Consider the following 25,289-nt stretch of genomic DNA (forward strand, 5'->3'; position numbering starts at 1 on the left):
TATAGTTATAAACTCTTGTTAACTCACTGCCCCTAATTATAACACTTCATTAATTGTCCCTAGTTCCAGTCCTTAATTAACTTATCCTAGTTATAGCCCTTTATTCACTAATACCCTTACAACTCCAGAGCCCTAAATTAGAGCCTCTTATTCAGTGCCCCTGGTTTAGCTGCTCATTGCTACCCTTATAAGTTACAGCCCCTAATTCACTCTCTACTTACAGTCCCTCATCCACTAAATTGCCAAATACAGGAAATTTATACCGATTTATGTCTTGTTCTTCTTCTTTTTTTTTAGGGTAGCACTAATCACTGAAATATTGTTGTGTTGGCTAAGGCAAATAATAATAATTAGGATTCCTATATAGTGTGAATCCCAGTAAGTGGTTTGGTTCTCCACACATCATGTTACCAGACTAGGCACTCAAAGTACAAAAATGAAAGTTGAAGGGAGGGGAAGGATTTAGGGGAATTTAGTACTTCTTTTCTCCCTCACAACATGCACATGCATAGACACACACATACACACATGCAGAAAATGGTAGCGAGTTCCAGTTTGGATCTAGCAAATGAGACAGATCCCCTTCAAATCATTTTACACAAATATCTGGCAGGTAAATAACACTGTAGTCTGTTGAGGAACAAAGTTGTCAAGATAGAGAGCAGACAGTGAGCATGTCTTTTATGATGAATAAGGGAGGAGCCCCAGAGGAAGCTATGACATATCGCTGCCAGATTGTAAGAGGAAGTCAGTGAAGTGTGTGGAGATGTGTGACAATATTACAGTTTCACGTCTTGAGAACAAGGTGTGCTGCAGAGTTCTATACTTTTTGTATTTATCAGTCATTTGTTGCCAACAGCGGAAAAAAGTGTAGGCATATCCAGTCTGGAAATAATAAACAAACCAGTGATGTTTACTTATGGGGAGTAGAAGAGGAGACGATATCTCGACCGTATTGTTGATCCATACACATCGTAAGCAAAAGTGTTAAACTTTATGACAGTCATCTCAGACGAGCTAACATATTTCATGAGACTGTCACTAGGCCAGGCGAGCACAGGATATAATTCAACGGTGATATTACCATAGATGTTGAAATATTAGCTCGTGATATTACACTGTAAAAATACATTCCTGCATTTACATCTCAGAACTAAAATAAATTTTCTTGGTTCACAAACCGGGGGTTTCCATACATTTCATTTTTCCATTCTAATCAAAGCTCGTAAAGATCTTCACGCTTTGTAATTAATAGTTGCCATTACTAAATGATTCTGTAGAAGCATCATTCAAGAACCCACTACCCGTAACAAAAACTACCAAGGGAGGTAAATATAACAATCCTATTTTTAAATGACTGAAACCTTTAGTTCTTAAACCATAACTCCATTTGAGCTTTGGGAAGATACTGTATAATAATGTAATATAATTATAATAATGTAAGAGACACATGTTTAATTTTTTTGCAGAGTATTGACTTTCGGACTTTTATCTGGATTTCCCGCAAGTGACGCCCCTTGTCGCTTGGCACTGCGCATGTCAGCGAGGAAGTTTACATTCGGTGTTTCCTAATACTTATCGTACTAGAATGTGATTATGACTAAAACCTTTACTGCTTCAGCCATGGGACTTTTTGGCAAAACGAACGAAAGACCTCCAAAAGAAATGGTTTGTAATATAATCTTATTGAAAAGAAAAAATATAACGGTACATTTCGATTGCCGTACGATTGAAATGAAAGACTGCATCTTTCCGCTAGTTGCCTCGGTTCTAGTGATTCCTGGGTTGCGAGGTGTAAATCACGCTCCACTGTCGCAGATCGTGCAGAAAGAATCTTTTCTGTAGTGGTAATTATAAATTAAAAGGATTCTCTTTCGGTGTTTTAATATTTTCAGCTATCGATTAACTAGGAAGTTTCTCAGTTGTCACTTCCGTTAAGTATGTAGTTGTGGATGGTTCTTCATTTTCCAGCTGATCTGTGTTATGCCATTTTTTGTAAAAAATGTCATTATCGGAGTTATACTCTGCCCTTTCTCATAAATTATTCACGTTTCACCCTTAGGAATGTACAAGCTTGTTGAAATATGTTTCAGGTACAGGAATGGACTCATAAAATTCGGAAGGAAGGCTACAGCTTAGACAGGCAGATTCGAAGTATGCAAATACAGCAACTTTAATAGTGAACATACTTATTGTACCTAGTTAATATCTATCGTACTTATGTTTCATCGATTATCTGTTTCTGTCATATGTATATATAACTGATTCTTAAACTTTATTGTTGACAAAACGTTTTGCCCATCTTTTTTGTGATGAATTATGAATTGTCTGCAAAAGGCTAATATAAGGAAGTTGATGGGATGAAACACGAAAGGTTTAAACAGAAACCAGCATGACACACAGACAGAACAAGCTAGAAAGTCTGTAATATACTTAGGTAGAACATTGTGTTACGCTGTAGAGATAAGGTTGGCAATTGGTTTTTTTAAATAATGATTTTTATCTGGCTCATTTTATGTGGTTGTGAAAGCATAAAGATTAACTAATTATGAACTGCTTATGTGCAGTATTATACTTATTCCTTTATCCATTCAAGACCATCTGCTCTTATTTTGTGGAAATAAGTAAACTGATTATGCAGCATAAGAATTTAACTATTTTTTTAAAATCAGATATCCAAAGAGAGGAAGAAAAGACAAAGCGAATGTTGAAGGATGCGGCAAAGAAGGGTGATAAGGACACATGTAGAATCTTGGCCAAGGAAATTGTCCATGCCCGGAAGGCAATCAGTCGGATATATGCATCAAAAGCCCACCTGAATTCTGTTCAGCTTAGTATGAAGCAGCAGCTGGGTGAGAGTGTTTTGACTTAGGAAGCACCTGCATTTATTAAACAATTTCCTGTTAAACTTTTTATCTCAAACATTTTCTTTTGAAGATTTTGTTCATAGTTGAAATAGGTATATCTGTGATATCAGATATGTGTGATATGTGTGTGAGGACTTGCACTTGAAAGAGAGAGAAAATATGCATAAACATCCTTCAGTGCATGTTAAATATTTCTTCATTCTCAGCCACATGTATTTGTTTTCTATTTTAAAGGGGGTAGTGTGTGAAGCTGAAGAAATGGATGATAAAAAAATAACAGTTGTGTTATAGAAAATTTCTGTTCATTTCCTAACTTCTGTATTACTCATTTCAGCCAATCTACGCATATCAGGTGCCCTGGAAAAGAGTACACAGGTGATGGTCAGCATGCAGCAGCTGCTAAAAGTCCCTGAGATCATGGCCACCATGAGAGAAATGTCCAAAGAAATGGCAAAGGTGAAACTAAGATGCCTTGGGACCAAATATTCACTGAGGGATCATACATTCTTCTTTTGCTAAAAACATGACTACAAAGATAATGGCATTGCAATGCGTTCTGCTTTTGAACTACGATAATTTTACGAGTGTATTTATTTAGTTCATTAAATATAGGCGTTGACTTCCCAATATTGATATAAATGGTAATAATTGTTCAGTATTAGGGTTATCTTTTTCATAATTTTTTTTTCCAAACCCTATCATAAGATACATACAACATGTGAAGGCTTCGTGTTTGTTGCAAAATGATCTTTTGTCATCATTGATGATAATGTTATAGTTGTTGTACAGGCTGGTATCTTAGAAGAGATGGTTGATGATGCAATGGAGTCTGTTAATGATGATGAAGAGTTGGAAGAAGCTGCTGAGGGAGAGGTGGACAAAGTGCTCTGGGAACTTACAGCTGGTTGGCCTCCCTTCTTTCTTACATTTTTATAGTTTGCTCTGCCATTTTCCCTCTGTGCAAATAAGCAAAATTCAAAGCTGCTCAGATAACTGATATGATTTAGATTTTGCTTTATTAGAGGTATATATAACACAAAGACTTTGAAAAAATAGTATGGCCTACCAGACTTTTTTTTATATTTATTGTGCATTTGATGACTGTTTGTTATGTGAGACTTTTGTCTTTTAAGCACTTGCTGATTTGCGGTCAACAACTGGCTAAGCTAGTGCTACAAAAAATCATGAAGTAGTGTCTTGCAGAAGTCTTTAGCTTTATTGATGTTGCAGATCTCAATTATGTTTGTAACATTAATAACATTAATCCATCTTGGATGCACTCATTTAAACCATTTAACGAGGTCCCAAAACTGAGTACCGTTTTGATTTCTGTCAGCATGTTAACTGTATAAATTAAGAGTGAAGAACAGGATCTGTCTTGTACATCATTTATGGCATTGCTGCCTTTTTTTCCATTTGCATTACAGGTGAGCTGGGCAAGGCACCTGCAGCTGTGGAGGATTCTTTACCAGCCATTGGAGCAACTGCAGGCACATCCCAGGTGGCAGAAGAAGATGATGAGGAAGATCTAGAGTCAATGAAAGCACGGTTGGAGGCTCTGCGGAGCTGAAAGCTCATCTCCAACTTTGGGTTTTAGGCCCACAAATTCATGTGACAGTCAGATTTTCACCTCATTGCTTAGGTGCCTACAGTGTGAACGATAAGGAATGAGTGCATTTCAATTCATGAATTTGGCAGCGCTTGTGCCATCATAGATCTCAGATGATAATGCTGTATCTTTTTTTAATCCTAAGGCACTGTAGACATCTGTTTCTTGATTTCCATGGCTAAGCCTACCTGCAAATTGTAAGGTTTAAAGGGAAACATAATTTCAACTGTTTCACAAACTGAATTTATGCATATTTCAAAAAGTGGCCTCTAGCTGTTTCTGCATGAATTAAGTTTTTAAAGAGACTATAATGTTGATGTGTGATTACATTTGTATTTCTCAGTTTGAACATGTAGGCTGTGACTATTTCAATAGTCCCCATTCACCATAACAATAATAATTGAAGGTAAAATTTTTTAGAAGTGTCTTGTTCATCCCTTGCAATAAATTTTGGCACTGGGTGAAAACATGAGTATGATTTTTCCTTCCCTCATGTTGAGGATATCGAACAAGTTTGAAGCCAACAAGAGTTTCATGCTCAAAAGAATGTCAATTTTCCGAGTAACTTTTTCTGCTCTGTTCCATAGCTTAACTAGATTTACTATTTCCCTATATCTCGCTTTTTTAAAACCTCCCAAACCCATTCCACACCCGTAAAAAACAAAGGTTTTTGCAGTTTATGAAGGATTGTGATATCTTATTGCCAGGTTATATCAAACATCATAAAAAACCCCAGTAATAATCCAGTGTTTGATGTCATTTGAGACAACAATTAATGCTAACAGCAAATTAATGTGCAGCTAAGAGGCATTTTAACAGTGATCAGTGTCCCTTATATTAACTATCTGAAGAAAGCTACGATAGTTGGGTATAGAAACTCATGACAAGGTGCTATGCAGAAGTTCTCACCTCTGATTTGATAGCTACCAAGGTTGAAGATCATTTACAACCACACAGTTGTTGGAGAGGGATATTTTTTGAGACCACACTTTTTTTAAGGCCAGGGTTTTGCTTTTTGCTCTCCCTTACTCTTATACCTTCTAAAACCCTGTATAGTCAGGTACCCAGTCCCAAAACCTGGGCTGACTGGGGATGGTTTGCTGCATGACACAGGTATCAAATCACTGCATCTATGGATGTGGACAATTGTGCTGTCAGTGTCCAGCTATCAAGATTATCATTAGGAATACAAATATCAACACACCGCTTCAAAGTAATCCATGAGAATATATAATATCCATGCACTGCATGAGGTCATGACAAATAAAATTTGGGAAGAAAATGGTTGAGCTGAGAGCAAATGAAGATAGGACACCACCAAAATACAAAGGCATATTATATTGTTATTGAACTTGAATTAAAAGTAATGAAGATAATGTGTGTTGAAACTTTCTTCTGTTGGGTGATCTGTATGCCTTCCAGAAGACATTTTAAAGTTACTGATCACCAGGCCCATTTTTAGCCCCGCAGGGCCACGATTGCTAGTTATCATGTTAAAAGCGCGGAGCCCTACGCAGATACCCTGATCCTTAGGTAAGGACCGCCTCCTCCAGTCGCACAGGGCGGCACGAAGGTAGGCAGTCAGAAAGACAGGGAAGGGTGGGCTTGTTTTGCCCAGAGTATCCCAGTGGCGTTGCCACAGGACTGAACGTAAGCCGTGAAGATAGACTTGCTGTCAGATGTCATGGACGTATAAAGGTGGACTGTGTCTGTCAGCCGAGACAGCGTTTTCCGCTGTCAGTATCGGCGAACCAGAAGACGACCTGACTTCTGGAAGAGCAGCGCGAAGATGGAATTTAATGAGACTTTTGATATCAACAATTACCGTAAGTGCATTGCTTTGTTGCACTGTTAACCAAACTTGTGCCTGTTTAAAACACAAAAGTATTTGCTTCACTCGTCTGAAATTTTTCTTATGAAAATAATATATGAAACGCACATTGACACGAAGATCTACAATCACTGAAGTGTTCGCATACATGTATATGCTTCACCTTGGTCTCTCGCTTTTATATAAAATCCGCTTGTATTTTCTATTCTTGATTTAAAAACTCTAATACTGGTTAAAAGCATAAGAAACATCTTAAATCATCTCTGTTTCGGCGAAGGGGTGTGTGAACTGAAAGCACTGGTGTTGATCTTGGTCTATTCGTATACAACAGGAACCATAGGCAAGTCTGTTGATGGGCTTCGACAGATAACCTATAAATATTGCAGTATTTATAGCAAAAATTGGAGAAGAACAGTGGAAAGGGAGATAAATAGAACGGGCTGGACGTGGGGTCACCTAGAGCGGGTTTCAGCCGATCGACATTGGTGTCGACTCTGGTTGAGGCTTTATGTGCAACCTGATGCACGAAGAGGAATAGATATAGCAAAAATTTGTAGTAGTATTTGGGTGTAAATATTTCCCATCTTATATACATTTCATAGTTTGAACTATTGTCAAACCATGTACACTGTAAATAAGCCTAAACCTTAAGTTTTCTTTACATTCTAGTTCTAGCTTGTAACTGCTTTGTTATTGGGTAACATGTTGATCCACTTTGAAAATCCTCGTTATCCTTTCAAAGTTAGTGATAACATTATCTTGTATCTTCTACCATGTTAGAACCCCACCTCCCAAGTTTATATTTGATAGACGTCCATCTCGTAGTGTCAAAATATAGTGAAGGCAGTAGCTGCTGTTCCACATCTAGTCTTCATCAGCTAAGGTAAATGCTGTCAGGACAAAATGCTTTCAGATCTCACGCTGGCTACAGCCTCAAGACTCACCACCAGTTATTCCACTCCCATCTTGGAAGGTGAATTTACCTGTTTTCCAAAATCACCCCCAGAAAAAGAAAATCTACAACAAAAAGCAGAGTTGGGCTTAAATGATAAGATGCCAGTTTTGAATCACATCCAAGCACAATTTTGGTTGCAAAATGGTTTTGATACTTACAATTACATCCAGAACAGGTTAAGTTCAAGTTGGATACCATTCATGTTCAGTGACATCTTTGAAATGACGTGCATGATAGCTGAGAGGAAGGACTCATCAAAACACTGGCACCCTGAATTGCCAGATGGTAGTGATGAAAAGAGCAGTTTGATGAATTGGAGAATAGTGGTGTGACAGAGGTATGTGTTACAGACAGTGACATCCAGTTTATTGCAATGTAGCTACTACATGCATCGATGTAACAATCACTGTGGAAGCAGCCGGGCCAATGTGTTAAAAACAAAAGAATGTCTTTGTAAAACTGAATTCATCCTTTGGAATGACTTGCATTAAATGAATTGTAGTGACAATAAATTTGTACACACCATCGCACACTACTGAAGCCAGTCTTGTGTACATCAATACACACCCTCCTTTTTCAGAGATAAGATGTAAACAAGACAAGGGTTACTAAGTTTCTCATAAGCTATGTCTTTCCACACTTCTCAAAGATTGAAAGCTATAAATGGTCATGTTGGTCAGTTGGCAAAACTGCTGTCTCTGCTAACACAAATGAATAATGTCTGCTGACTTGTCTCTTGACAAGCATGTTTCTCACATCTGTCGTGAGCACCAGAAGATCAGCTCCATTTGCCATACTATCTCAATCACCAAAGTTCTCATCTGTTCATTTGCTCTGTCTAAATTAGACTACTGCAACACTCTTCTTGCTGGCTGTCCATAGTACCTCATCCACAAGCTTCAGAAAGTCCAGAACTCAGCTGCTTGTCTCATTTTTGTTTGGACTCGAAAATCACCATTTCGTCACTCTCTTCATTGGATACCAGTTGAAGCTAGAATAGATTACAAGCTCTCAACTCTATGCTATGGATTCTTTGGAAGGTTCCTCCCCCCACTACTTTACTGAAATCTTGTCTGTTCACATTCTTGCCTGAAACCTTAGCTCCTCATCAGACTCCCGCATTCTATCCCTCTCCCCTACAAAGACAGTCACATACGGACAACGGACATCCTCACTCTGCACTGTTAAGCAGTGGAACTCTCTTCCACATCACATTCGCCACTCGGACTCAAGTCTACATTCAAACGCTCTCTGAAAACGTATCTTCACAAAGTATTATCCATGAACTACTATTTTTAAGTGTTGTAGCCCTATGCTCCTCAAGGAACAAACTATTCTTAACTCCCTGGTAATACTCTCTGTCATGCTGTCATGTAACAACTCCATCTTACAATGTTTATAGTATCTATAGCCCTTCATCCATTGCTTTACATTCTACTCTTGTACCTCATCTTTATGTTCTTCAGTATGTAGCTCACTGTCCACTGGCTGTTACCTTTCATTTGTCATTATTGGTCTGTGCAGAGAGTGTGATCTATCTTGGTCATGATGCTGCGCGTTTTAAGTTCACATTATCAGAGCTTCTGCGAAGGCTAAATTCTTTCAGATTTTTAAGGGGTCCCTGTTCTTCGCCCAAATTTGAGGGGACCCCAGTGACGAAAATTGAAGGGGTCATCCGAACTTTTAATGCGTACTGTACGCAATTTTTTGCGTAAGCAGAAGCCCTGCATTATTATTAACATTGTTCAACACATTTCTTGTCAAAGGTCAGAACTGCTGACACTGCTTCAACATTGTTTGATACTTTTCTCATCCAGCCGGTCCACCTACAGAACAGAGTCAGTCTGGTTTTCTTCTATGAAAGGGTATGCAAATACTGAAGCCTTACAACCTAAAGCTGTGTTTCTGATGTGATTCTGCAACCCAACAGTTTGCTGAGATAAGATTTAAAGCATTTACCAATTAAGTCCAACTTACCATTTGACTTGCTTTTCCATTTAACATCTGTTATAAACAAAAGTGGTGCATTTTTATCTTAGTTTTGCATCTGATTTGGGTCAGCCTTTACTTTTGCTTGAACAAAAATAGGTTTAGTCTTTCAAAAATTAAAATGGAACTATACATGTAATCTGCTTCTCAAATTTGTAGGGTTATAAACCCAATGCTACAATAAAATAGGCATAGAGAGTTCTCAAATCTGCACTTATTCCTTGAAAAACTAAAAGCAGAAATAAAGCTGTATAACTACCATTCTGAACATGGAACATGCATCTTACTGCCTCCAGCTCTACCATCTTCCATGGTTACCATTGGTAATAAAACAACCCAAAATAATAATCTGACATAGCATCTGAGCTTCCAGACTAACTGAAAATATAGATGCCAGACATTACAAAACAATTATACATCTTTTACTTTATTTCATATGACACATGCTCAAGTAATATATTTAATTGTAAATAAAATCATTTTATGAAAAACTATCAGTCCTCTTTGGCCATGGAACTGTAATAATTTATACTGCTGCTACTATAACACATTCTAATACTGAAACATGATGCACAATTAGTATGGGCATGTACATACAGAACCAAAATTAGAAAATCTCTGTAAAGTGGAGGAGTTAGCAGAAATCTGTATAAGCCCTAAACAATGCTGCCTTTAAAGATTCTTTTCATACCACTTATTAATGACTTGAAACATGAAATTGCAAGGAGAAACAGGAATCTTGCAAAATTACAAAAACACACACACATACACAATTTTTCATGACCTGTTTAAATCTATGCGTGCAAAACTACATGTGATTCTTATGTTACTGCCAGCTCCTAGTTAACATGTCTGGGCTAGGGTCTCTGCTGACAAATTCCATAGAAAATATTGAATCTGAAAAGCGCAGGTGCAATGAAAGCTCATTACATGCTCTTGATGAATGCATAGGAAAGAATGCTGCTGTGACAAATGTTCACACTTTCCCAGATGATCCAATTCTGCGAAGACAAATGGTCAACTTCAATGTGCTATAGTACTCTGCCCTGTAGAATCATACTCTGCTTTTGGTACCCAATAATAGATACCATGTAAAAAAGCAAATGAGTTTCAAGGTACTGAAGATAGCATTGTGTAGGGCCACTGTAAAAAAAAAAAGCATTTTCTTGTCTTACATGACAATTGCATTCAAAACCTTCACGTGTTTGTAGAACTGTGTTCTCAGAAGAATAATAATGAAGAGAATTTATATATGGTGCCTTTCCAAAAAGCTTTGCTCAGAATGCTTTACATAAATCATTGACCAAATCAACAACAACCATGCACTCATGCTAGCATATTACAGATGCTCACTCCTTCGACAGATGCTATTCATACACAAAATAAATACACACATTATGCACGCTCATGGTCAGGACAGGGTTACAGTAAAATTGATCTCAAAAGATGTGTCTTAAGTTTGGACTTAAAGGTGGTAAGATAATTAGAGTGACGAAAGCTGATGGGTAATCCGTTCCAAGTTGATGGGGCTTGGTAGGAGAAAAACTTCTGTCCACATGTCTGTCTTTGTAGAACTTGCAGAAGCTTGGTGTCAGATGAACGAAGAGGTTAAACGCATGTATAGATGGGAATGAGTTCAGAGAAGTACCGAAAACCTGTGCCAGAAACAGCTGAGTAAGTCAGAGTGGAAAGTTTGTAGGCTATATGATGTATGACTGGCAGCCAGTGAAGACAGTGTATGATAGGTGGAATATTTTTGCATCTAGATGGTCTGCAGATTAGGCGAACAGCGTTATTCTGGATCCTTTGAAGTCTGTCAAGAAGATGCTTGGGAATTCCAGCTAAAAGAAAATTACTGTAAGCCATCCTTGATAGCATAAAGGCACAGATTAGTTTAAGTTGCATCGGTGGTGAGATGATGAATAGTACTGATCCTATGAAGTTCAAGGTAAGCATTTCTGCAGACATGAGAAATATGCTGATGAAAAGTCAAACTCTGATTGAGAATGACACCCAATCTATGAATAGACAGAGACCAAGGGAGAAAAGGATGACTTCGAAATTTCTTTGGACAAGTAGCACTTCAGTCTTATCCTCGTTCAGTTGCAGTCTGTTTTATAGCAACCAGGACTTTACATCATCTATACCTTACTGTGTCCATGTCAGTAAAGCTTTGTATCACCAGAATCTGTCACAAAGGTAACAAATACAAATTCAACCATCTTTCAAGAAACTGTATGAACTCTGTTTACTTTCAAGTGTCGCTGTATTATGTAGGTCATGTGTATGAAAACCTAAAATTCTCTTATTGATGTACTTTACAATCATCAGTGCAGTCTGTGAGTAGTTGCCCAGTATTTTCACGTTGACCATGGCTCCCTCTTGTTTGGTTGTAAAACAGCCTAAACAACTTTTTTTGAATGGCTAAAATGGCACATTTGAAACTTACATCTAAACCAGAAATTGAAAATAAAGAAGCCAGACATAATTATAAATCTTTTATTTAATATGACACATGCTCATGTGGTCCCCTACCATAATCATAAATCAAAAGCCACTTGATGAAAAATTACCTGTTCTCTTGTGATAATATTTCGTTGATTGTGATTACCTATTAGTGTTCTTAAAAATGTATCAATTTTTAAAAAAAATGTACTTAACAAAAGTTTTGTTTTTTAATTAATAGTCAACCAAAGCTTACAAAATCTGAGGAACCATGCTAACTGTAACAGCATGAGGTTATTTTTCACAATCTGCTAACTTGAAATCTAAACCTCACAATAATTGGGTTCAAGCATGCATGGCTTAGTACTTCAAGACTGTGCAAAATTAAATATTCTTCACTGCTGGAGAAAAATAAATTTAAATCTTCCAAAGAACTTAATACACTGCTCAGACTGATGGGCATGGACTACATGCCAACTGCGAGACAGCATGAATGGATCCTAATAACATGAGGTAGCATGTTATCTGTGCACAAGAGCAAGATTTTGCAGAACTTGCCAATTACAAGTGGACATCACATATCTTGGAATTAGATAATAATTGTGATTCAGGCACTGAAATTGACAGAATATATATTATCTCAGCCTAACAGAATCTATGTACCAGTCAGGTCACCTGACAGGCTCTTTACCTTAGATTGTCCATAGCCAAATGTCCAGTTCACAGGTTCATTCTTTTGGTCACATCCTTATGCTTTCAAGCTTGGTCTTTTACACGTAAGCACACAGGCATATATATATATATACACACACTATCCATGTACACATTAAATATCTTAACACTTGAAGTATTAGCTACATGGGAGAGAGGAAACAAAAAATAATTCTAAGAATCTAGTGATGTTGCTGAATTACTATTTTGTCCTCTTGTGGTCCTCTGAATGCTCTAACCACCACATAACAATCTCACCTGAACAGCATTTAACAACATTTATAACAAGCACTGAAAATCACTTTTTAAAAAAAGTGAGGCAGCAGTACACCAGTCTATTGCATATCTGTTTCTGTCTTTAACCCTGACTAAATAAGATGGTAAAACTCTTGTCCTTGTGGTGGCAACTTACAATGCAATATCAGCAGTTACAACAGGATGACATTTTCATGCCTTGTGGCAAATGGCTTTGTCAACTGCATTCCACATCTTTTGCCTTTAAGACTTGCAGACGTGTCTCATTTAGGCTCTACTAAACTTCACATTCAAAGACTTCATCCAAGGTCCGAAGTAACTATGAAACCCACAATTCCAAGCGCACCTGAACATTCCTTGAAGTTTGAAAACCACATACTTTAAAACACAACAAAAAAACCGCTCTTTAACAGTCACTAAGATGTATGAGGTATTGTTATTAATCTGTTGTTTAGCAGCAAGTAGTCACGAATAATCTTTGGTAAAGGGAGATATGGCACTTTCCGAATTCGCTTGGGACCCATAGCTCTGCGGACAGCACAGCGTGCAAGGTGCTGAAGACTACGAGGCTGGGATGCAATGCTGTTGTAGTGCTCCACTAACCTGGACACTGCACCATTACTGCAGGCTCCTGGCAAGCAAAATGCCATTCTGTTGTTGACAGGGAGAAGATTGGGAGTGACATCAATAATAGCTTCAAGTACATCGGAGATAGGATTATTCTGGCGAAGTTCATGCTGGATCAAGTCCTCACCACATCTGCTACGTATGTTTGGGTTGGCACCCAAAGCAATAAAGAATGTAGCTACATCTGGTCTTCGCTCACGATGTGGTGTGTCAGTAAAGCAAACATAATGCAGTGGAGTGTAGCCTGTACACAAAAGACAAAATGCCATTATAACTTTGTCATACGGCAATGTGAGATGTGGTGTGCAAAACCTCTATGTGATTAATTCATACATTTTTTCATCATTCAAATCAATATGCATTTCTATCAATTTAGGGAACAGCTTGGACATTCTGCAAAGTGATCTGATCTGTAACCCTCTTTTGTAACATCTTATTGAAACCATGACAATTAACTCCTAACACATTTAAAGTGGATTTCAGATGGTAACACCCCCATGCTATGGACCAGTATGATTAACAGAAAAACTTATCCTATAAAATTTATGCTATCTCAGTTAAAGGGAACTGTAATAAAAGGGAGTATATTGAAGTTCTTGAGCTAACTACAATTCTTTCCCTTAGGCTACAATTAGGGCACTCGAAATCTCATGTGTAGTCTGTATTTATCTAAAAACACACCTCTGAACAAAGCTCTTTTCACAATGATTCTTTTAAATGGGGTGTCACAGACCGTATACAAAACATAAACAATAATCTATTAACTCAATAAAATCACCTCCTTTTTAGACAAGATGTCTCTGTTAGTTACCATATTTTGGCTATTTAAAAAAAAAGAAAAAAATAACCATGTCATAAAAATGTAATTTTAATTAGTTTTAAATATCACTATTAGCAGAAATGAACTGTTTCACCTTTAGGATGTAGTATGCTTTGTTTCTTTAGCAAATTCACAAATTTCAGCATACCCAAAACTGCCTTTTGGATCACATTTCGGAAGTAGACCCACAGCGAAAGTTTGGTATGTACATAAAATGTCCAGTTAATATTCACACAAGTAAACTTTTCATCCTAATCTGACTATTATCCAGAATCAGAAAAATCATAAGATATTCTGCTGAATTGCCAACCAAACTGACAGAAAACAGGGAAAATATCAGCCAATGTAGTCTGTCACGTTTTGCACACTTGGTCACAAAGGATTTAAACTTGAAAAAGACAGGATGTCCTGCTGTACAAACCAAGGGAAGTAATATTAAGAAATGATCCAGTTTTAAATGAACTATATTATGTTCCTGTACCATTAACGGTTTGCAAGTTAAATAACAAAAGCACTTTATACATGTGTACAATGTGACTTCTTAAACAAGGTAAGCCATCCGCTGCGATTTGCCTGCATGACAGCAACGAGGTAAAACCCGAACATTTAACTCGTGGCTGGAATTGTTTGATCCAATGGAGGGGAGTGAGGAGCACATACAGTGCAGGCTACACTATTTGCCATCCTTCACTAATAGCTTCCACCTGGCATAAAAGGTACCCCCACCTCCCTTTGCTGGATCAAATCCACTCATTCCTGCTGGAAAATGAAAGTCCGGCATTTATGACAAAGATATTATCTCATCTTTTATATTCTTTTCTACAGGTTCTGGTCAAGACTATACCATTACTCACCACACACATCTTTTTGGTTTATGTCACAGTTATAACCATTGAGAACCATGTCCTTGATGACGTCAAAGTCAAATGAGCATATACAGGGGCTTAGTGCCTCATGCAGTGGACTGCGTCCATTAAGCGCCTTATGACTGACATCGGACCCTCTCCGGATCAACTCTCGGATGCACTCCTTCATTCCATGACGTACACATTCATGCAGTGCTGTGCTCTCTGATGATAAGCAGAAATGGTACAATTAGTGTTCTGACCAGATCATGGTGCATCTGCAACTATTTGCTCCCCTGATTAAGACTAAGTTTTCTTTAAATCACCAGGAGACAAGGCTAAAGTACAGAATAAATTTTTAATTAGTGCATGCTCTATAAATATTATACAAATATTATAACATTTTATTACTTGAAAATGTAACTTCTAACCTGCATAAAAAAAAAATTATGCTATTTAGTTGCCTAAACGTTTGAGTGGGTTTTTCTTGCAATAAACAAAACTTATACAACAAAGTGCTTAGGATATCCTGGATCTTGCCTTTTTTAAAAATAAAAAATCACTGAAAAAAATCTTGACATCTAAACAGCTAAATTTTTCTCACATTACATGTAACTTTCAACAAAAGCAGAGAGTGGTAATAACATTTACCAGTGACAAAATTTGGAATGGAGAGAATATCCATGCGAACTGCATTTTCTAGATGTCCCATTACACAGCCTGAACTTCCATTTCTGGCCGCAATGTAGAGACTAGTGTTTCCTTCCTCATCAACAGCATTATAGTCTGCCCCATAAAGAATTAGTTCAATGGCACAGGGGATGCGGTTTTTTTCTGCAGCAAGATGAAGCGGTGTAGTTCCACCAAGGTATGGCATTCCTGAAATTTTATGAAGAAATAGGACATTACTCATTTCTCACTAATTAAAGCCTTTGTCAATTATTAAGCAATTTTAAAAATATCTTGTCAGTTAAGGTTAAACAGTTTTGCACCTAATCTAACATGAATCAGATAATGGAAATTATAAATAATTGAGGCAGCTCAGCTATTTTGTTTTTGAGAAACAAACTTGAAAGTTTTTAGTTTTACCCTTAAACTATATAATCATCAACATCAGAAATGTGCACCTTTTCTACAACATGCTTAAAATGTGTTGGTTGTCTGGGACTGAACGGTATGTGAAACTTGCATAAATAACCAGCATGCATCTGTGAACATGCATGCAAACCTATGCTCTTTTCATACAGAGAAAAAGAAACTTTCCTAAAAGTTTTACAATACCTGTAAATGTCTTTGAATACTTTGTAGGAGCATTTATGTCTGCACCTGCTTCAAGAAGTATCCGAACGCAGGAGACAAAACCATTCTTTGCAGCTTCATGCAGAGGGGTGACATCAAAACGGTCCTTAGCATTGACATTTGCTGTAAATTTTTGTATTAAAAAAAGACAATTAGCTATTTGGCTCAGACTTCTAGCAACTTTTGTTATGTTTTGTGATCATGATTTTTCCCACTTTAAATGTTTTGATTAGTAAGCATTTATTGTTCAACATTAGTTAAAATATAATCAAACTGCCATCTATGGAAGAGCATTTTATGAAAATTGAATGCGCACCGCTGCTTTCGTTTGTGTGTTTCAATACAAGTAATGCCAAAGAAATTTAATTCAGTTCTGCAATGGAATTCTTTTCCCACACAAAGATCACACTGCACAATCTCCAAATCCAGGCTACCAGTGACCTCCCCACTTCCTCAACTCAACAGTTTTTGTATATGAAGTTTCAGAGACATCACTGGACACACTGGAAGAGTTGAATAGATTGTGACTAAAGAAATGATTTGGAGTAGCACATCATTCAAGAACACTTTAATTTAGAAAGGCCCTTGATGCATTGACACACCTTGTAGTGGACACCATGATATAAACTGCAAACTGGAAAAGATCGACCCTACTTGTAATCTAATGTAAATCCTAAGCCTAACCCAAACCTGACCCAACCCAATCCCACCTCCTTTCGTTTGGTGTCATGGCATCGTGGGTCCTCCTAAAGTTGTACCACAACCTAATCCAACGTATCGGACAGAAAAGAAAGATTAGAAACAGGGCGATAGTTCTGAGGTTTTTTAAAGTGAGACATGCCTAAATAATAAAAAATCATTCATACATGATTTTTTTCAATAATCATTATGCATACTAGGGTCAAAATAAATATTGTCAAGACAAAAGTCACTAAAAAATGCATTAAAAATAAATTGACAACTTTCTGCACTATCTAAATTTAGAAATTTTATTTTTCCACTGTAGGTGTGAATCACTTTGCTCACACATATGGTCTAAGACTCACAAAGAAATGCAGTACTAAAATCTATGTAGTTAATTAAATATTTTCTCCATATAAAATATGGCCTATCATTTATACAGTGATGCCCAACATATCATTTCGGACACAGCCGCTGTGTCGCGGGCCACTTCATTTTTATAGTTGTACTTACCATTAAATGTACTAAAGTGGGATATTTGAAGTTTTCTGAATGTCCGGCACCAAGAGAGACACCAAGTCGGAGCACTGAAGCGTGAGAAACGCCCCTACGTGGAATAAATATTAAGGTGCCGATTTTGCGTTTCGCGGGGAGCTATCATTTTATATAATCATGACAACAATGCTAGGCGGGCCAGCAGAATTAATTGTGCGATGGTATTTGTATTGCAAAAGCCACATTCTTTGCTCTTTTAATAGTAGTATATCAAATTCATGTCAGCATTTTGTTTTTGGTACATAATACTAGGCTGTCTGCTCCTGTTACAGACGAAAGTGCTGAGAACATGTTTATACAGTAGAAAGAATTTTTGAGTAATATGTTACCTTTGGAAGGTGTCATTTTGGAGGAATGTGCAATATCATTTATTCTTGCTGTTATGGAGCATTTCGAGTTCTTAAGCAAGTGTATGGCATGCAGAAAAGTTACTTAATGAATTATACATAATATAAATTATAGTTATATGCTAGAACAGATGTATCTACCACGATCGTATTGAAGCAGAGTGGAGTGGGGCGTGGAGTTTGTTGCCGCTAATGAACTTTAATGAACCGCTGATAACGATATTTTAAGGTGGTCTTTTTATTTTAGTCAATTCAAATTAGGTCTAAGTCTTATAATGTCACGTGAATAAATCTGACGCACCGTCAATTTTTATGCGAAACAACATCTAAATCATTTCTTTTCAAATGTTAATAATTTTACATCGCTAATAGTGCAGCATCAGCCTATCCGACGAGAGTATTGTTGTGGCAACCCAAAACCATATCGACTAACAAATATGTCAGAGTTATGAAAGCAGTTTCGCTTTTACTTAGTTAATTCAACATTTACTTAGTAAAATTGGAGGCTTACCTTTGAAACGTATTAACAATGCAAGAATATCGGCTGCTCCTATACCGGCTGCGTGGTGAAGCGGTGTCAGGTAGTTTTTGGACTCGTAGTACAGTTTCCTGTTAAGTTCGGCCGCATCTGGTGACGTTCCGGCTTTTAATAATTTTTCCACTTCTGTAATATTATTTTCTTTCACTGCGTTTATTAAATCCTCTTCCATTTTAATCTGCATTTCAGCATGTTCTCTGCTCTTTCGCTTTTGAGCGGCGTACGCCATCATGAATGTCTTCACTCTGAGTTGGCTGCGACGTCATGACACCACGTGACTTTTTATTTATTTATTAACTTTTTAACGGGTTGTGTTGCCTAGAGTTAGCTTTACTCTGAGATTATAAGTGCGCTCGAAGATAAAAAATATTTATCTGAAAGTGAGATTATGTTGGCATGACTGAGCATAAATAAACGTGCTATAGCAAGACATCTGCATATACCCACGCAGAAATTGCTGTCGCCTCGTGCATCCTTTTCTTAATTTCGTCCCAACGGGATTAAAAAAAATGAGCATTAGGATTGAAAGTCTGTGTATAATTCATTTGCGTTTTTCATATTCATTTTTAAGGATACATAAATTGAGAAAGCTGCACGCATACCAGCGTTGTAATTTGCTGACGTGCTGCAATGTCGACCTAGAGTTGGACACAAGATCGATATTGTGAAACATTTTAAATTTAAAAAAAATCGTACTGATGTCGAACACAGTGTCGGACCCGATGGTGAATTGCACAGAGTTTTTCTGTAGAAGTCCATGTCCATCAACAGCTAGTATGCACACAGAATGCGGATCGTAAGCACTGTAAATATAAGCGGCGAAGAAACTATATAGGAGGGACAGCCTCCTCAAAAAGATATACTGATGCGATCGAGGAGACAAGAATCTATCGAACTGTCAACATGGAGTTTTCCCTCCACCCACCAAAAAAGCCAACATCTTCCTTTCACTGCATAATATAGCTATTGGCAATTAACACAAGATTTTCTGTGGAACGTCCCATTAATGTGGACATTGTCACGGTACTCCTCGCAGGGCGCCAGCCGCGCCACAATCTTTTGCAAGTCATTGCCTTTCCCATTTGCTGACCCACCCTTCGAGCTATAAACCGTTTCGCTCTTGTACCAACATATTTCAACACAAGTGGACAGTCACTCGTTGGGCCCTGATAAAAGGTGCTCATACTCGTTGCAAACGCGAATATTTCTTGAACCTGTGACCCGGGTCACGTCGACCCCCACAGGAGGGTAGCACCATATCAATGTACATGTATGTCTGTAGATAGCAACGTATATACGCAGTTCGGAGATGATATCAAAGAAAACGAAAATTCAAGTGAACAGTCATCCACAATTTATATGAAAACAAAACTTTCAATATATATAATGTCAAGAATATTTTTTTTAAATGTGTGTTTTGAACACACAGATCGAGGTGAAGATTTATCTTGTAAATAAGAGCAGTAACTCTGACAAAACTCGACCAGTAGAAACAGAGTTGTCTGCCTTACAGTGCCGAATTCGAGCGTGAAGCGGTAAAACATAGTTCGTATATAGTGCCTGTCAAACAACAGAGGTGTCCATCTCACTCATTTTCACAATCCGTCAAGGAGTAAGAGGTTAAAAGGGAAGAAAAGGAAGAGCAGCTGTAGTAGAAATCACAACGATATATTTAAACAAACCCTTTGAAATTTGGCATCTGAGTGACAATAAAGGTTACCAGATGAAAACGCGCTGACAGATCAACGAGCAAGTGGGTGTTTGGGGTGCAGCAGATCGTGAAATCATGATATAATTTCCAGAAGTCATGAATGACTGAAGACTCCAATGTTGTGAGCAGCATAAGACATGATTAATTGCAGCGAGACAACTGTTTTGTTTCAATGGTGCATGCACAGAAGGGAAAGATGTTTCCCACACCTCGGGTGCGAGATATTCAACTTCTGTGAGTGAGAATGCCAGTTTCGATATGGTATTCCTGAAGTCATTTAGTTTACCATTACAAAGGACCCAGAAATAACGTCTGCAGCAGAAATGGATTCTAATGAAACTACTACCTCATTATAACTTCTGGCAATTAGGAGCAGATGGCAGAAATGAGAAGTAGGACTCTTGCGGGTGACTTTCTCGAGATACCAGAAGCTGGGACTGTCAGTCAGACCACAAGAAGACTAAGAGCCATGTCCAGAACAGCAAGTGGCGTAAGAACCAGGTGGCAAGGAGAAAGCCGCCCCCTTAAAGATACAGAGAAAGCTAAAATGTAAATGTTCACCGTCAGCCTGGAGTGCCACCTACCCAACCCCAAAAAAGAGAATAAAACCGGGCATCTCCCTACGCTAAGGGAAAACTCAATTGTTCACAAATGGCGAAATACTGCTTTCCAGCAGTAGGGGTCCCACAGGTGCAATGAAGCCAGAGATGTGGCATTCTTGCAACAACTTTTCTGAATCCTTCAATCCCCATCCCGCCTCCCCATCCAGCGGCAAAATGACAAGTCAGATGCATACGTGACACAAACTGTTTGGCCTTGCCTGTCGCTGCTGTGCTAGCAAGAACATTCAATGCTATCTAGTTACATCTGCAACTGACTGGCAAGAGTGATTGCGGTGTTGGAAATCAAAGCGATGGAATCTCACACGCAGTCTGGAAAATCAATCCTTTCCGATGGCTTTGGTGGTTTGAGGGAGAGGGTGGCGGAGGACACGAACTGGCCAGACAAGCGAGAGTCTGGCTGCAGTACGGAGCAGCGTGGGTCATCTGCACGCCCGGGATGGAGGGTGAGAGTCGGGGTGGATACACTCGCTTGGGGGTTACAACAAAAAAAAAAAAAAAAGGAAAAATGCGAGAGCCCGCCACGATCGATGCGTTCCAAATTCAGTTCTCTTTGATGCATATCGGCCACGTTCTTCGATAAGTGACACGTTTGATTTGCATCACCCTTTGCTCCACATAACCCATTTTTGTGCATTTGGCACGTCGGATGGAAAATGGAGCCGAGAGTAGTGATAGCAGGAGTAGTACTGGTGGTGGTGGTGGTGGAGGGGAGAGAGGAGAGAAACTCTAGGCGCCAAGAATGAGGGAGGCGGGCAGAGGAGGGTGTGAATTCCGTTGCCAGTTCCTTCCGTGGCCTCGGCGAACGAAACGCATTCAGCAGACAGAAATGGCGCAAATTGCAGCAGATCCTCGCCAGACCAGTACCGGCCGCAGATGCGATGGCGGTGGTAATTATTCTGCCGAAAGAGTCGGCTTTGATGTGTAGAACTACTTCCCTCCTTCCCCTCTCCAGCCAGACCCTTCATCACCTTGCTCCCCTCCCCCTCACTCAACTCGGTGCTAGCAGCTCCACGTGAACAGTCTGGTGCTGTAGTCGCGGAGGCAGACCAGCCGTGCATCACAACGAGCAACAGAGTTGAGGACGGAGTGAGGGCGGTGGAGGAGGAGGAGGAAGAGCAGGGCAGCTGTCAGCTGCAGCATGCAGTTCTCTACGGCGTGGTGTACTTCATCAGCGACTGTAGGACACCACTACTTTTCTTCGCCTCGATGCAAAGCGCGCCAGCAAGGCATGTTTATGTTTGTGGATGCAAGGGAGATATTGGAGCTAGATGGCTCAAGCTACAGTCGATGTCTGACATAAAAGACAGACGACAGAGTAACGACATTGCTGGAGCAGAAAACAGAGGGAGGGATGCAGTAGGGCTTAGAGTGCTCTGTCATCTCCGAGATCATGCATGAGCGCACAGCTTCCTGTAGTGACTTGAAGCGAGAACCATCACGGCTGGCGACACGACAACTGCATCCCAATCCCACATTTTTATTGTTGTTGTTGGTTTATTTCTTTTTGTTAATTAGCTTCGACAATTTCGCGTCAGCCCGGTGTAAACACAAACACAAAGGACGAAACGAGATGCGAAATATCACCTCTGGCTGTCTAATGGAAGGAACCATCCAGCAAGTTGTACTCAAACAGGTGGTGGTGAAGTCAGTTCAAACTGTTAGTTATCTGTGTGGACTCTCTCCACATGAAAAGCCTATGAAATGTTAGTTTAGGCTATGATAACAAGGTTACTTGGGTTTATCACACAATCATTACATTGTGTACAGTATGGCCACGGTTTTGTTTTGGGAAACATTAAGGTGCCAAGCACTTTTTGAAAGAATTGGAGTCACCTTTGAAGGATTTTTTTTAAAACCAAGAATGGCACAACAAAGTTAATTTTAGTCCAAGGTTCTTATTTATAATTTCTAAATTGCAAACAAAGAGTAGGTTTCATGTAAAAGTCAAATTCACTGGTAAGAGAGAAGCTTTAAACAAGATATAGGTTAGGTATTTGTAGTATTATGAGTTTCAAAAATAAAGATGCAAAGTGCCCTTTTTTTGGTCAAGATGAAGAAACCGAAATACACTTCCTATTTATGCCCTAAGTATTCTTGTTGCGAGAAAGCTATCGCAAAATGTTATAACATACATCCATTATTTAAATCCCAAGTTATGCTGTAAAATTCTAAAACTAATATTTCTAATCCTTCAGCTGCATTTTCGTCTTGAAACGCACTGGACCAGAAAGATATGCAGACTACCGAGGGGATGGGCCACCACGGCTGGCTGAGGACTGCTCACGCCATGCAGCTCCCTTTCAAACAGTTGCTTTGTGTGCCCGGAGGATTGTTTCACGGAGAAATCGTGGGACTGCACTTTGAATGATGGCGACACGCATGACCTCCACTGGTGATGCCTTTGATCTTTTAGGTCTTTTCATTTCCTTCTCGCTGTCTGGCTTTGGTGGGAGGGCAAGCATGCACTTGAAAGGTGGCCGGGTGAAGGAGGCGAGTGGACAAGTGCAGGGAGTGGGGTGGACACGCAAACACAATGCTGTCATTCAATTTGCATTAAAAGTAACTGTCGACATTTATTTATCTCAGGTGTTCCACGTCTGTCGTCAATCTACCCCGCATGCACACGCGCACACAACTAGACACGCAAGCTTATCGACTGACATACCTTTTGATTATTTTGCTGTTGCTAGAATTTCTTCCATCGAAGTATTTGTTGTCCGAGAAAATGTCACATGGTGATGAAAAGGCCGGGCTTCAATACCTGTCCGTGTGCTTGCTTCTGAGGCTGGCCAGATGTGTTTGTCGGTTAAAAAAAAATAATAATAATAACGACATTGCAGCACGTGGTCACATTGCTTTCAACAAATTAATGTGCACGTGACTATCTTACTTAACCAGTGTATTCCTCGCGAATTCAGTTCGCCAGAGTGAACCTAAGCGTTTACCCTCGACATCGCAACGTGAGCCTGACACGCGCTGATCATGTTGCGACATCGAAAGGATTTTAAAAAAACAACAAGCAAACGGATTATTACAAATTACATTGATGTCAGGTGAGCTCAGTACAAAATGACTGGGTTGAGTACAAAATGATGCATTTGGTCATCCAACAGTAATGTTGCAATGTGTGTCTGGCGCCTGGCATCCGGTTGCCAAGCAGCACTGTGACCATTGGACTCAACATGGCAATTTCTTTTATATGACTGTCTTGTAAAAAAAAATAATAAATAAATCTCCGTCACACATAAGCCACAGCATGTGTAAGGTTGTCTTCCACGGGAAGGCTGAAATAATTGTTCCAGCGAAGGTTTCGTGAGAGTCGCCACTTATCTGTTCTACTGGGAAGTCAGCTGACGTTGCACGGATTGAGATAAAATTACTTAATGGGCGAACCAGTCTTTGTCATGGGACGGGAAAAGCTAATCTGCAGCAAGATAAATTTAGATAAGTTGCCTACCACCACCACAACACCACACCACCACCACCACCACCACCACCACTCCAGTGATTGACACAGCAAATGGTGCGCGGTGTCTATACTGACTCTACGTACCCGCTAACCCCGGGTGTGCAGGATGGTCACCCAACACGTCCGTTACGCCAGATGTCTCACCCGGGTATCCCCTTCCTTCCCTCGCTACCACCCTGTGCTTGATTTATGGCAGAGGCGTGGATACCTGAAACCTGATGATTTTTGTTGAAGCTATCGGTTTCACCAACAAAGGATCGAGACACCTCAGCTCTCTCTTTGTGTCGTAGTAATTTGTAAAATGTCATCAGGACAAGAGGATGTTCGGGTCTGCCACTTGCCGATAACGACGACGCGCTGATGAGAAGCAGGTTGTGGAGCTGGTGTTGATGAGCCATTAACAGCTTATGTCATCCTTCGTCAAGACGAAATAACAAGTGATAAACTCAAACGTGCAACACGACGCCTAATCTTTTGTTCAGCTAAACTCATAACAAAGAGAAGTTCATTAAAAAAAAAATCTTTCTCTTCCTCACGAGTGCAGGGTTGCTAAGCAAGTCTACCTGCAACATAACGGAGCCTTGCTGATGCCATTTCAAAGGTAGTCACAAATAGTTTTTGTTTGCTCAAGGGCAAGGGTCGGGGTCAAGGCTTTACTCGGTGCACGGCTCTCCGTGCGCCAGCATCCGGAGACACATTAACCTTTTTTTTTTTAACCCAACTTGGTCTCCACCCACTTATTTACTCCTTTCTTTGTTTCCAATTTCCATGGCTGCAGCAAAGTTAGAGCGTGCGGTGTGTGAGCGGTCTGTCACGTATGGCGGCGACGACGAATTCTCTCTCTCTGCACACTCTTTCTTTCTCTCTCTCACACACACGCATTAAGATCGACCAGTACATACAGACAGACGCATGCATAATAACATTCACGGTGTGCCGGTGATGTGCATGATAGTCTTGTTGTTGTTAACGACCTCAGTGGTCATACAAGCGGTTGGTGTTTTTTCCTAGACAAAGATAGCTTTTTCTGTCCTTCCTTTGCTCTCCCTCACTCCCCACTTTTGTTTGTTTCTTTTGCCACCTCCATCAAGTCCGCGACGTCGTCTTCGATG

At 39.3% G+C, this 25,289-nt stretch overlaps 2 protein-coding genes across 2 annotated transcripts; one reads left to right on the forward strand and one right to left on the reverse strand.

Annotated features, from left to right (window-relative positions):
* The first annotated feature begins 1,512 nt into the window (after positions 1-1,512).
* LOC112564695 (charged multivesicular body protein 3-like) lies at positions 1,513-5,852 on the forward strand. The gene is made up of 6 exons (XM_025239697.1): positions 1,513-1,668; positions 2,094-2,154; positions 2,673-2,852; positions 3,202-3,323; positions 3,657-3,771; positions 4,295-5,852. Exons 1-6 carry the CDS (start codon positions 1,597-1,599, stop codon positions 4,435-4,437), a joined length of 693 nt encoding a protein of 230 aa, XP_025095482.1. The 5' UTR covers positions 1,513-1,596; the 3' UTR covers positions 4,438-5,852.
* Positions 5,853-9,658: 3,806 nt separating this feature from the next.
* On the reverse strand, positions 9,659-18,861 carry LOC112564763 (ankyrin repeat, PH and SEC7 domain containing protein secG-like). Its single transcript, XM_025239823.1, has 5 exons — positions 18,348-18,861; positions 16,236-16,376; positions 15,606-15,833; positions 14,964-15,179; positions 9,659-13,533 (listed from the first exon to the last, which is right to left on the reverse strand). The coding sequence occupies exons 1-5, from the start codon at positions 18,604-18,606 to the stop codon at positions 13,079-13,081; spliced, it is 1,299 nt and encodes a 432-aa protein (XP_025095608.1). The 5' UTR covers positions 18,607-18,861; the 3' UTR covers positions 9,659-13,078.
* Positions 18,862-25,289: the final 6,428 nt, after the last annotated feature.

The sequence above is a fragment of the Pomacea canaliculata genome, linkage group LG5 (assembly GCF_003073045.1).
Source record: "Pomacea canaliculata isolate SZHN2017 linkage group LG5, ASM307304v1, whole genome shotgun sequence".
NCBI classification, from domain to species: domain Eukaryota; kingdom Metazoa; phylum Mollusca; class Gastropoda; order Architaenioglossa; family Ampullariidae; genus Pomacea; species Pomacea canaliculata.

Bases quoted from the DNA above. Each gene is read 5' to 3' on its own strand.
- LOC112564695 (XM_025239697.1), top strand. From the start codon at position 1,597: ATGACTAAAACCTTTACTGCTTCAGCCATGGGACTTTTTGGCAAAACG. The intron at 3,324-3,656 runs GTGAAACTAAGA...GTTGTTGTACAG, and splicing joins TGTCCAAAGAAATGGCAAAG to GCTGGTATCTTAGAAGAGAT. The intron at 3,772-4,294 runs GTTGGCCTCCCT...TTTGCATTACAG, and splicing joins GCTCTGGGAACTTACAGCTG to GTGAGCTGGGCAAGGCACCT.
- LOC112564763 (XM_025239823.1), bottom strand. From the start codon at position 18,606: ATGATGGCGTACGCCGCTCAAAAGCGAAAGAGCAGAGAACATGCTGAA. The intron at 16,377-18,347 runs GTAAGCCTCCAA...AAAAATTTACAG, and splicing joins ATTGTTAATACGTTTCAAAG to CAAATGTCAATGCTAAGGAC. The intron at 13,534-14,963 runs GTGAGTAATGGT...TTTTGTGTACAG, and splicing joins AAACCAAAAAGATGTGTGTG to GCTACACTCCACTGCATTAT.